Below are 13,238 nucleotides of genomic sequence, written 5' to 3' on the forward strand. Positions count from 1 at the left end.
GGAGAGATAATGTAGTGGGCAAGGCACTTGTCTTGCTCTCAGCCAACCTGTATTCATTTCCCAGAACCCTATAAGATCCTTGAACACAACGTGATGTGTTCTTTCAATGTAGAGCCAGAAGTAAATCCTGAGCATCCCCATGTGTGCCCTCAAGGTACCCAAATAGGAAAAAAAAAAAAAAAACAATAATATAAAATTCTAATTCCAAATCTAAGTGAAAGTGCTACACCATCTAACCTAGAATAAATGAAACTTTTTGCTCTGGCGCGTGTGTGTGTGTGTGTGTGTGTGTGTGTGTGTGTTTCCCCACCATAAAGGACTAGTAAATAAATAGTTATGCTAACATTAAACAGATCCAAGGAATAAATCCGTGTTTTCCTCTCACTCATCTAATCCTCATTGACTTCTTTTAAAGGAAAGGGTCATTTCCTTTAGCAACACACACACACACACACACTTCTCTAGCAATCTGATTTCTTTTTTTGCCATCTGGCACTGCTATCAGAGTTTCTTGCTGGTTCCTTCTGGGAATGAATCTCCAAGAGAACTTAACTTACAGCAAACAATAAAAACAGTAGCTTTACATTGAGAGAGAGAGAGAGAGAGAGAGAGAGAGACAGAGAGAGAGAGACAGAGACAGAGAGAGAGACAGAGACAGAGAGAGACAGAGACAGAGAGACAGAGAGAGACAGACAGAGAAACAGACAGAGACAGAGAGAAACAGAGACAGAGAGACAGAGAGATACAGAGAAAGACAGAGAGAGAGGAGAGAGAAAGAGAGAGACAGAGAGAGACAGAGAGAGACAGAGAGAGGAGAGAGAAAGAGGAGAGAGAAAGAGGAGAGAGAGAAGAGAAAGAGGAGAGAGAGAAGAGAAAGAGGAGAGAGAGAAGAGAAAGGAGAGAGAGAGGAGAGAGGAGAAAGAGGAGAGAAAGAGGAGAGAGAGGAAAGAGGAGAGAGAGGAGAGAGAGGAAAGAGGAGAGAGAGAGAGAGACAGAGAGAGAGACAGAGAGAGAGAGAGAGAGAGAGAGAGAGAGAGAGAAGAGCGCTTTGCTGTTCTAATCCCTAAAAAAAATTCAGAAATCGCAAGATTTCCTGTTCCGCTGGCGACACCCCGTACCCTCATCCTCCACCCGTCCATCCAGCTCCCACTCGGGGTTTTCATGAATGTCTGGGAACCCGCCACCTTCCATCAGGTTCATCAGCGCCACTTCCGACGGCACTAGGACCCGGGAACGTCCCCGAGAGAGAGGTTCGGGGAAAGGCAGCCAGACCCCTCCTTATCTCCAGTGTCAAACTTGACATCAGCCTGAGAGCGGAGCATGGTAACTTCTCCAGCAATCAGAGCGCTCCCCCTCACATCAGTGGCATGCTTCATGGAGATATGCTCCTTTCACTGCCCTCTGCACCAGCAACATGGATTGTCACCTCTCCATCCTCCTCGTTCTCAGCTGCTGTCTTCTTCACTGCTTTGGGGAACTGAATGTCCAGCCTTCCAATGAAGGTAAGTCAGGTACCAGGGTGCGCCCAGCTCAGGCCCCCCCCCCCCCCCCCCGGGGCAGAGGTACTTCAGAGCATGTTTTTAAGCTGATATATATATATATATATATATTTTTTTTTTGCTAGTCCTGAAGATACTTATGCATTAGAACCTTTTGCATTGAGAGTAACCTCAAAGAGATGCTTTGCTTTTATTTTATTTTTCATTTTCCTCACTTAACTGGATCATTTTTAGCTTGAATCTAAAAATGTGCATACTCTGATACCAATTGCAACAATTAGCTGGTTGGCCCATTGCAAGCAGAAAGAAAGAAAAATCCTACAGTTTTATACCTCCAGATGTTAGTAATAGCCGTGTTGGTAGTATTTTCTTTTCTGTTTTGATCATGTAGTACTAGGAGAAGTTGCAAAGAAAATTCCAAACTACTTCCCCCACGCCTTCTTGGGTGTGTTTTAAAAGGTATTGGCAGGTTGTTTCTGTTGGGAACGTGGCATTTATGAATGGACCGAGGGAAATTAGGATTTGGATTTAGTGAAGTGGAGATATGTGTGTGCGTGTGTGTTTTTTGGTTGAGACTGCGATGTTAAAAGTGATGTGGATCCCACCAGGCGATGGTTTGCTCTACGGTACAGGTTCTAATGAGGAGCATATGCCACATTAACATAAGCAATATTTGCAGGAATTACAATAAGCTTAAGTTGGATTCTCTTTGTTTAAGGAGCTATTTACAAATAGGAGACTGTATTTAATGAATAGTGAATAGTAAAAATCTCCTGGGCAGGAATAATATAGCAAATTAAGACAGAATGTGCAAATGTAGCAAATGACAATCCCTTGATTTGGGGGTTATTTATTTACCTCTGAATAGGCATTCATAGCTTTACAATGAATGAAACATCAAACCTAATATTGAGAACCATTGTGTGTTTATGAGATTGTGTATTTAGTCAATTCATAAGCATTTTCTGGTGTGTCTTTTGTTATCTATTCTTATTGATTTGTGAATACCATAACAATCTGTAGACAAACTTCGCTATATAAATGATTTTTATAGCATCACTTAAAACTTTGATTTTTCACTAGTCATTTCTAATTTATTGAAAAACTTAGCACTATTGAGATGTGCAAAATTTACATTATATATGATATCAGTTATTATGACTTTTGTTGCCAGACCAATACGGGTGTGTTTATAGAGGTATATATATATATATATATATATATATATATATATATATATATAACTTTTTTAAATATCCAAACACAAATTACTTTAAAAAATGATAAATTATTTTTTAAAATACCTTTCATATTTGTGACCTACTTTCTCAGCTAATAAAAGAGTTTAATCTCTTTCCTCAGTGGCTGCCTATATCAATTTGGCAGATTTCATTAAATTGATCTTTCTTCTTATGGGGTGGTATTGAAGATTCTAAATGATTAAATGGAAGAAAATAATCTTACGTACAGGTGACATTCCTTCACTAATCAAATTAAAATATTTATTAGGAAGTAATAATTAATCATTTGTCAAAAATGATAGTCATTTGTATAATGAGCAACCTATCAATAAGTTAAAATTAATATTTCTAAAATATTATTTTTGAAAACATTAAAGTATTGACAATAATTAAATTGTTTTATTTCCACACTACTTGATCAATTTTAATTTTCCATATGGAAAAATTTATGCACTATTCATATAATTAATGAATATTATTAAATAATGCACAGAGATATAGCTGAGAATGTTTTTGAGGAGGAAGAGATGTAACCTTTCAATAAATTGCAAGATGGGATATATTTTACAAATATTTACACTTACATAAAATCAGTCATTTTAATTTTAAAATTAAATGAAATAAAAAAATTAATGTAAAGTTTTAATTCATACTTTTAATGTTTCGACATTTGATGAATATTATTAACAAGTAGGTACACATTAACAGTATTCATATAGGAATGCAAATATATTTGGAAAAATAACATAAATGCATTTCATTATGAGCTTGAATAAAAGTTTTTCTCTATTGTTCTTGGGTTATTCTTTTAGAGCCTGTCTAGAGAGCAGCATCTCTTTTCCCTAGTGACATTATAAAGCAATGCTTTGAAATAAAATTTTGAATGATGCTTTAATTTTGTTGATATTTAGTTTGTTTTTGAAAATGTATAGATTGTGTGTACAGGAATGATAATAAAGTTATTCTTATTAATATAGTTTTAGAGCTCACATTTTCAAAACTTAAATACAAAATACTAGTTGATATTTAAATGCTATACTCAAAATCCTTTGTAACAGTTTGGGAAATTTATTAATAAATTGATGAGAATTTATTCAGAAATCAAAGGTATAAGTATAAAACACTAAAAGAGATAGAAAGCAAGTCATTAAGTTAAATGAGAATCTCATCAGTATATTTAATATATTTCATCAAATATTAATATGGATGTGCTGTATAACCATAAAATTAAGTTTAAAAAGTTTCATCCAAACTATTTATATTTACCCATTTACAAATAATTTTCTAGTAATCACCCCAAAAATGTAGTGATCTTTGTTTCTCAATTGTAATATTTTGTTCAAAATTTTGATGATCATATAAATCAAGACTTGGCTTACTATTTTAATAGACACTTTATAAAAGCCACAGAAATGATTATAAGAGTCTCACAGGTCTTTCCGTTTATACAATACATAAAGAAACTCTCCCAATGGGAAATCAAATACTTTTCATGACAAAATTGGATTGACATACTATGTATTATTAGAAAAGTTTAATATTTGCTCCCTGTATATATCTTTGATGGTTGGTGATAAGAAAAAAAGAAATGAGTACAAAAATAGGTTAAAACTTAATATAAAGTGAAGTATCAACTATTATTGCTTCACTCTACTATGACATTGTATAAAATACTTTCTTTAAACACTCACACATTTGAAATAGTTTGAGACAGAATAACTCTTTATCAGTATTAATATACATTATTTTCCAAGTGTTCATAAATTAAATTTTACCCTTAGAACTTTTATACCAGAAATCAGTTTATCAAACAAAAGAGATTAATATATACATATATTTTATATACACATATTATCTGTTTTAAGATACTTTCATGGAAGTGGATTGGACATAACTCTATGAAATGTATCTCACTGAACACAAGTCCTCTAAATATTTGATAAAACTATATGGTCATTTAAATATTAAAAGTATAGCTTGCAGATGAGCAATTTATTCACTTTTAGTATTATATTAATATGGGAGAAACTAATATTTCAATACTAAATTGTCTTTTAAAATATTATTAGGAATTGGTGTCATTATTCATGTGTAAACATTAGTCCTTGAGTAAAAATACTTTATCACTTAAAAATTAATAGAGAACTAAGCTATCTGATCATTCTTAAAGAGTGTTATTTTTGAGAGAGGATCTACATTTGCTTTTAAGAGTATTTCATCTTGCTAGACTAAATAATTGAATTTATTATACATTTTTGTAATTTAATAGCCCTTCTAATAGCTCCCCCCTACCTCCCTCCATCAGTTATAACTGTGCTATTTGCCTGGAGGTAGGAGAAACCTTAATTTCACTATTTTATAACCCACAACAGTTAACACTTGACCTAGGTCATTAACAGGATTATCAGCAAATTTGTTTAAGCTTTTACTGACAACCTGAATTGCTAGGATAATATTTTGATTGTGCCGGAAAGAAACTTCATGTAACCTCTCAAAATCTATCATGAAATTAATTCATTCTGAATCTATATTTTCCTAAAGTGATAATAATAATACAGTGGAGATGAGATCCACTTTACTACACCATTCTCCTTACTTGAATATTTCATGAATCACAACATTCAAATCCTTGCCATAAATGAGAAGTTGAAAACTGCTTTAAGTAATGAATATGCTGACAATAATAATAGCTCTATAAATAAATACCAGCTTCATTATATCAAAATATGTTGTATTATTTATGTTAAACTTGTAAACATCTTTGACTTCTTCAAAATATAGGAATATATAGGCATGATTATAAATATAAGCATGTATCAAATATAGGCAAGAATTTATAACTCAAGCCATTGAAACGGTAGAAGGAAAACTGCAAGTAACATACCGTTGCCACGTGTTTTATCCTGGTGACATTTTATATAGTTGTCTTTCTCATAGAACACTAAGAATTGGAGACTACACTGCAAAACACTTAAAATTCACCAAACACATTAAACCAACTGTTATATGCGATCAGAGCATCAAGGTAAATTTTTCATATTGCTAAATGAGTTAGAAAGTTGCATATGAAAATTTATTAATTGAATACAGTTCTTGTTTGTGCACTGCTTTTAGAAACAAGTAGCTTTACTTTGTCAGTTAAGCTAAATTTGGAGCCAATGGACTTAATAATATTCCTTATCATTGTTGTACTAGTATCCATATTTTACTGTTAAATTTCTGCTTTGTTCTTTAAGGGTCTTGAACTTTAAAAAGTTTCTTAGAATACCTTTGTTTATGATGTTCACTAAAGTTTCTCTCTGAAACTGTAAGTTTTCTGAAAAAAATTGCAATTTTTAAATATCAAATAATCAGTTACATATGCAAAGGGTTTTAAAGGCAAAACATATTTCCACAGTATATTTGATTTACTAACGTCAACGCAAATGGAAACAGTAAGAGCAGTTCTTGCGAGTTACATTTTCCAAGTCATAAAATCTGCAAGAAAATATTAATAAAACTTTCCACAAATCATCAAAACTCGATAAGTTATTACAGACCTTTTCTTACTACGAAATCTGTGATGTGGGTTACCTTTGATTTTATTCATTTTCCAATAATTTTGTTTGGCATAAATACTAGATCTAAGGGAAAATATGTATTTCTTGGATGAATAATAAGTTTTACAAATCATTTTCTGTCAAGAACTCCAACTTTGTTCATTTTCTAATATACATGTATTTTTTTTGAAATATTTAATAAAACCTGCTTTTTTAATTCCTATCTGATAAAGGTTTAGAAAAACAGATGCAGGTGTCCCATTTTTGTTCTGTTTTCAGAGATCTGGATTTTATCACCAGGAGGGTCAATGCCTTTTTTTTTTTTAATTTTTTTTAACCAAGTGCACAAGTAGCTTTCCACAGACTTTTCAAATAAAGAGTTGACTGGTGGTGTGAAATGTTCATTATATAATTCATCCAAGTATACTGAAAACCAGAATAGGAAGTGCATTTCTCAAAAAAAAAAAATCAAACTTATATCATGCTTTAGCAAAGTTTTAAGAAATAAAATGAACACTGAGACATTTACAAAAAGCAAAAATACCTCAACACACATTAATTTAAGAAGTTACTCCTCATGAAGCTCAGAATTTGTGGACACGTGGAGTCTTTTAATTTCACTTTCTGAGTCTGTGAGCTGCCTAGTATCAGGTAGTTCTTGGAAGCTGGCAGGAGGTTTTCTCCTGGAAAATCCTGTAAGTCAGCACAATTTAGTTTACTCCTCTCAACTTTCTCTAAAAAATGTAGTCTATTGGAAAAGAAAAAAAAAGTCTTTACAAGTGTAAGAAAATAATTATTAGAGATTGGAAGGATGAAAAGTGCAAACGTTCTCAAGGCAATATTCATATATATGAACCATTAGCCATACATATACATATATATATAAGCATATATAGTTTTTAAACATCTGACTAATCAAGTTTTATTCAATTTCTAATAAAAGTGGGAGAAAAGTGGGGGAGAGAGAGTATTGCAATGGTTTATTTCTTCTCTCCAAATACAAACTTTAGATTTGATTTTTTTTTCTGCCCAGAAATAAATATTTTATCTAAGAAAAGTTTTTAAACCAAAGAATGCCTCCCCCTCTGGATGTCTGGGCGAGTGCATGTGGAGAGTGGATGGAATGAAAACCAGTTCAGCAAGTAAAAGCCTCCAACTTGGAGTGATGTTATTAAACTAGAAGCCTTAAGTATGCGAACCACTCCCTCCCTTCATTTTCTAAACCACGTCCTGCTGTTTCAGTCAAAGCAAAAGGGTGAAAATCCACATAATCTAAACCAACATGATGAAGTCAGAAGAATAGGCCAGAATGGAATAAGGGGAAACAAGTGGCAGCGTTGCACAAACAAACGGTTGTGAATCATTTTAGCCTTGCTTGGAAGGGGGCTGGCCACAGAAGAACGACGGTCCCCTGGTGCTCCAGTCCCCTGGTGTCACACTGCCCAATCGTGAATATGCAAGACATTTCCCAAGTGTGCTTGAGGCTACATTTAAGTAGGGAGAGGGAATTTAAGGATAGCAACAACGCTGGGACCAGAGCAGAAGAGCGTCCCCATCCACTCCCTGAACGCTTGCAATACAAACTGTCCGGCTCTCTGGTCCAGATTCACTGATGCGCGGGGAAACTTCATCCCACATCGAAATAAAGATGAGATCAGACCTCCCCCCCCCCAAAGAAAAAAAATTAGCAGCAGCAGCTAACATCTCCAGGTCCGCACCCCTTCCCCCACCAGCCCCCAATTTCAGCGCTCCAGAAGCTGGAAGAAGACATCCCTATTTTCTCCCATCACACAGCACTAGGAGATAACAGTTTCAGGGGTCTGAACTCAGGGCGGGAGCTCGGCCAGACTCCGCTACTGCGGGTTTCCACCGGCGATCGATCGGTGCTAGATGCTGTCAGCCCGGGGGGAGGCTGCAAGAGGAGAGTCGTGGGGAGCCAAGTTTCTTGGGGTATCAGCTTCCGGATGAGATTCTGCATCAGCAAGAAGCAAACGTGCGCCCTCTGCCTGCAGCCAACTAGCTGCTGGCGCTTGGTGACGCGGCGTCCTGAGGGCAACCTGGATTGCCAGGGTGGGTTTAGGATCCTGCCCAGAGAATGCGTAAGACTCAGATCCAGCATCTCCTTGGCGCCCCTCTCTGCCAATGCCACCTTTTTAGCTTAGCATCTTCAGGGAGCATAACCAGGATGCATTTACACCAAGGACGCATGACCCAAGAGTGTCTGCAGTTTGGGGCTAGGCGCACTGGTGGAGAAACTGCAAAAATGTCCCTTGATTTTGAGTTCTAGTGTATTATAAGTTTACTTTATTTTTTATTCTTTCGAGTTCCCTTTTCTTGAGTCTTTCTAACTCTTGAGAGAAAAGAGACATCTGCTTCAGTTTTCTTTAAGGCCACTTAACAAAGCCACCTGTTAAGCCTTCACTGATTCAAGGTACAGGGCTCCAAAACTCTGCCCTGTGCACAACAGAAATTCTTCTGCCCCAGAGTAATAGGCACCGTTTTCTATTAAAAAAAAGGATTGTTTTACCTCTTTTGATTGGAGTGGGACAACTATAGAATGAATGGGTTACAGAAGTTTTCTGAGAGTTGGGTTTATTAAGGTAGGTTAACAGTTGGAAGTTGCTAATTACTTTGCGTTTCAGTGTTTTATTTTAAAATTTTTTTAAACAGACTGAATTCAGAGAATTATAAGACTAAAGGTAACCTCAGTGTCTTACATTGAGGAAACTGACAGGCTTTTGTTGGTTAGAAAGATTCTCTGTGACATTATCCTTCACTTGTTACTGGAATCCAGATTTAATCATTAACATTTTTCTAAGATAGAATTTTATGTTACATCTAAGTAAACTGGAAAATTAATCATAATAAAGCGGTAAATATGGCACATCTTCTTGTCCTTATTATTATCTATTTTACATCTCTTATTTAGTTTCTTCTGTTCACAAATTTTTATGAATGAGGTAGGTGTGTTCCTACTTCAGAGGAATTCTCATTTTGCAACGTTAGTCCGTCTTTTGGCAAAAATAACTTGGCCAAAATAACTTAAAAATGCAGAGCAATAAATTTTACTTCCCAAGTACGTAGTTTCCAAAAAGTACTTCAAAGAATACTTTGAAACTTCAAAGTGTTCAGGAACATAAGTTATGATTATCTACATAAGGGAAAACCCTCTAAGAAAACTATTTAAAATTTGATGTGGACAGAAGAATAGGTGAGAATGCCTGCAGTGCCTTTTTTCACACCTTTTAACTTGTCTCCCTTCTCTGATACTCTAATACATTTTTGTAAGAAAAATATGTTAACAACTACATATACATTGTGAGGCAATTATCAATAAAACTTGAACATGAATTTTAAGATTTTCTAAAATGAGAATGAAATGTGAATAAAGTATTTGAATTACAAATGGGAGAACCTATTACATTGTAAAAGTAGATGTTATTCTTCCTGGAAAATATTGTCACTTCTAAAAAGTTGTATACAGTTTACATTAAGGTGAGAAATACATGTCAATGATTTATCTTCACTTTTATATAAAAAAAACACATCCTTTATTTAAATAAAGGCTTTCAAAAAAGGTAGCTAAAACAGTTTTGCAAGGTAGCAAATTAAATTGGAGCAATTATACTTTTCATATGGGTATTTCAGCACATATGTTTTGCATTAATTGCTGCAATAAATTCTGTTAACCTGGCAAAGAGCAAAAATAGCATATTGATGACATCAGGCCTCCAAATCAGAAAGCTGCCTTTAGTATTTTGCTTTCTTCACTTTAACACGCAAAAAGAAAAGTTCTCTAATTTGTTATCTTTTATGTTTCAATGAAATAGTCTATCTCTCAATTGGCATACTGTTGTGTGAATTAAAGTAAAGGCTTAGCAAAAAACTTTTTCTTCTCTTATTCTTGTATCTGAGGAATCTGTCAACAGCCACTTTACTTTCTACTTAATTTTTAGTCCTGTTTGGATTTGTGCAATTCTTGAATCAATAATTTATAATATTCATTTTAAAGTTTTTAGACAGTTGACTATTGTTTTAAGATTCCAAAATAAAACAGAACAACCTTGACTGATTACATTACACTATCTCAAAAAGGTACTGACTCAAGAGGAAGTGATGGTTAATTTTATTACTGATAATTCTATTTAATCAATAGTTAAATGTTTTCATCTTGACATTTCAATATAGTCTTTAAGGAGATGTTAATTTATCATCTTTCCTATGTTAAAATGGTAGTTAAGAATGGTACATGAGGGGCCGGGCGGTGGCGCTGGAGGTAAAGGTGCCTGCCTTACCTGCGCTAGCCTAGGAGACGGACCTCGGTTCGATCCCCCGGCGTCCCATATGGTCCCCCAAGCCAGGAGCGACTTCTGAGCGCATAGCCAGGAGTAACCCCTGAGCGTTACCGGGTGTGGCCCAAAAAACAAAAAACAAAACAAAAAAAAAAAAAAAAAAAAAAAAAAAAAAAAAAAAAAAAAAAAAAAAAAAAAAAAAAAAGAATGGTACATGAATTAACTTTAAAGCTCCTGCAAAGAATATCTCCTTCCTCCTCTTTCCTCCAATGTCATCTTGATAAAAACATAATAAAATTGGTTTACAATCAATATAAAAATGCTGTCATTTATATGTATTTCAGATAACTAAGGAAGATGTAATTTCTTAGTAAATAACATTTTTTTAATTTTCCAAACTAGTTTAATGTTTACTAAATTGATTCAACAGTAAAGTATAGGTTTCAGTCGAATTTTTATTTGATTTACTAACAGTCTTCAAACTGAGAACTTAGGCAGGGTAGCTCCTGCATGGATTATTCCTCTGAGTAAGCAGAATATTAGTTTTAGGAAAAGTCAAATTTGTAGTATTGTGTGTGCCTCTATGTCTGTGTGTCTGCATGAGTCAACATGTGTGATACAATAGTATTATCTGCTTATGAAAGTAGTTAGGAATGACTCCCACACTGTAGGGAAGAATTTATGGGTAAATATATTTTGAAATAAGGATAGTAGAGACTTGTATTTTGCTGAAATAAAGGTTGTCCATGAGAAATAAATGTTATTTTTAGTTTTTCTTTTCTTTTTTTTTTTTTTTTTTTTTTTTTTTTTTTTTGGTTTTTGGGTCACACCCAGCAGCAGTCAGGGGTTACTCCTGGCTTCATGCTCAGAAATCGCTCCTGGCCGGCTAGGGGGACCATATGGGACGCCGGGATTCGAACCGATGACCTTCTGCATGAAAGGCAAATGCCTTACCCTCCATGCTATCTCTCCGGCCCCTAGTTTTTATTTTTTAATCTTGTCAATTTTTCCCACTGGACTCCTGATCTTAAATAATACTTAGAGATGGTATCAAGCTAGAGATATTTCAAATAAAGATTTTTTTCTTTTAATATGCCAAAATCCTACCAAAGATTTTGCTTTCTAATAGAGTTAAAAGAATATGCTACATAAAATCTAAATATTAAAATTATAATAGGCTGGGGCCGGTGAGGTGGCGCTAGAGGTATCTGCCTTGCGAGTGCTAGCCAAGGAAAGACCATGGTTCGATCCCCTGGTGTCCCATAATGTCCCCCAAAGCCAGGGGCAATTTCTGAGCACTTAGCCAGGAGTAACCCTTGTGCATTAAATGGGTGTGGCCCAAAAAAACAAATAAAAAAAACCCAAAAAATTATAATAGGCTGATATTCTTTTCAAGTAGGCCAGGTCTATCAAATGTAACTCTTGCCAACTACTGATAATGTCTTAAGGAATTAAAACAAAAAGGAACATATTTTTTCTCTGCTTAATTTCTTTACCTGGTTTGCGACAGGTAAGTTAACAATCATCAACATAAATATTAAAAAAGATTAACTCACAAAGTTATAATTTTTATATTTGAGAACTAATTTGATAGTGCTTTATTAAAAAACATTTAGTCACATATCTTTTCTCTTTGAACAAGATACATTAATTTATCCTTATGATGATAGTTTTTCTATTTTTTCAGATGCAGTTATTTTCCATAAATATTTGTATATATTACATAAAAATTTTATCTGTAAATCAGCAAATTACTATTTTATTGTCTTAAACAATCTAGAGACAATTAAACAACAAAACTAGGCATTTATAAAATTATTAATATTTGTCTAAACTTCATTTCTAAAAATGATCCTTTAGAAAGTAGAAATATTTTGTTATATATATGATTGTGTTGATAGTAGGTTTGCTACCCTAACTCTAATAATGAAACCTTAAATTTAACATTTTATTAAAGTGTTTAAGAAAAATAGCAATAGGATATAATTTATTTGATTTTAGAATAATTTGCCTTTTTATTTATCTTAGTATAATAAATCATATCTAAGAATTGGTTATAAGGTGGAGTTAGGGGGAACAGTATGCCCTTTGCCTTGAAGATTGTATTATAAATGGAATAGTTGAGAACTCAAAGAAAATTTCATCAGATTCTTTCTGGGGTTCTGTTTTGTATTTTAGTATTTGGCTTTTGGGCCACATTTAGCTTGTGGTCAGGGCTTACTCCTCACTTTGTCATCAGGGACCACTCTTGACTCACTTCTGGGTGGGACCATGTCTTAGCCTAAATGGATCAAACCCAGTTCTGCTGCATGTAAGGCAAAAGCCAGACCCACTGAGCTATTGATTCATCCAGTAAGGTTTTTAGTGAATAAGTATGTAAGTCACTGTAAATTAAAACTATTCCATTACTATATTTATTTCTGGAAAGCATGCTTTGTATTTCTGAAAAGATATGTAGTAAATTCTTCTATGAGATAATTTAATTGTATCCTTTTCATGGTCATCAAACTCTGATGTACAGTGATATTGTTTAGTATTTATAGTGTTGATAATAAAGATTTTATATTAGCATGTAACTAATATGGGAACCAGTCTAACTTTGGTGTAAAATTAAATATATTTGACAAAGTTTGAGTACTACTTTTAAGTGAATAGTCATGTAATTTC

The 13,238-nt window shown here is 34.1% G+C and overlaps 1 protein-coding gene across 1 annotated transcript in view; it reads left to right on the forward strand.

The window, feature by feature from the left end:
- The first annotated feature begins 1,313 nt into the window (after positions 1–1,313).
- EPHA3 (EPH receptor A3) overlaps positions 1,314–13,238 on the forward strand; it is a 350,090-nt gene continuing 338,165 nt past the window's right edge. Inside the window, 1 exon segment of the mRNA XM_049785721.1 lies at positions 1,314–1,502. Within this exon segment, the coding sequence (XP_049641678.1) occupies positions 1,415–1,502 (88 nt within the window). The 5' untranslated portion in view covers positions 1,314–1,414.

The sequence above is a fragment of the Suncus etruscus genome, chromosome 13, assembly GCF_024139225.1.
Source record: "Suncus etruscus isolate mSunEtr1 chromosome 13, mSunEtr1.pri.cur, whole genome shotgun sequence".
Lineage (NCBI taxonomy): Eukaryota > Metazoa > Chordata > Mammalia > Eulipotyphla > Soricidae > Suncus > Suncus etruscus.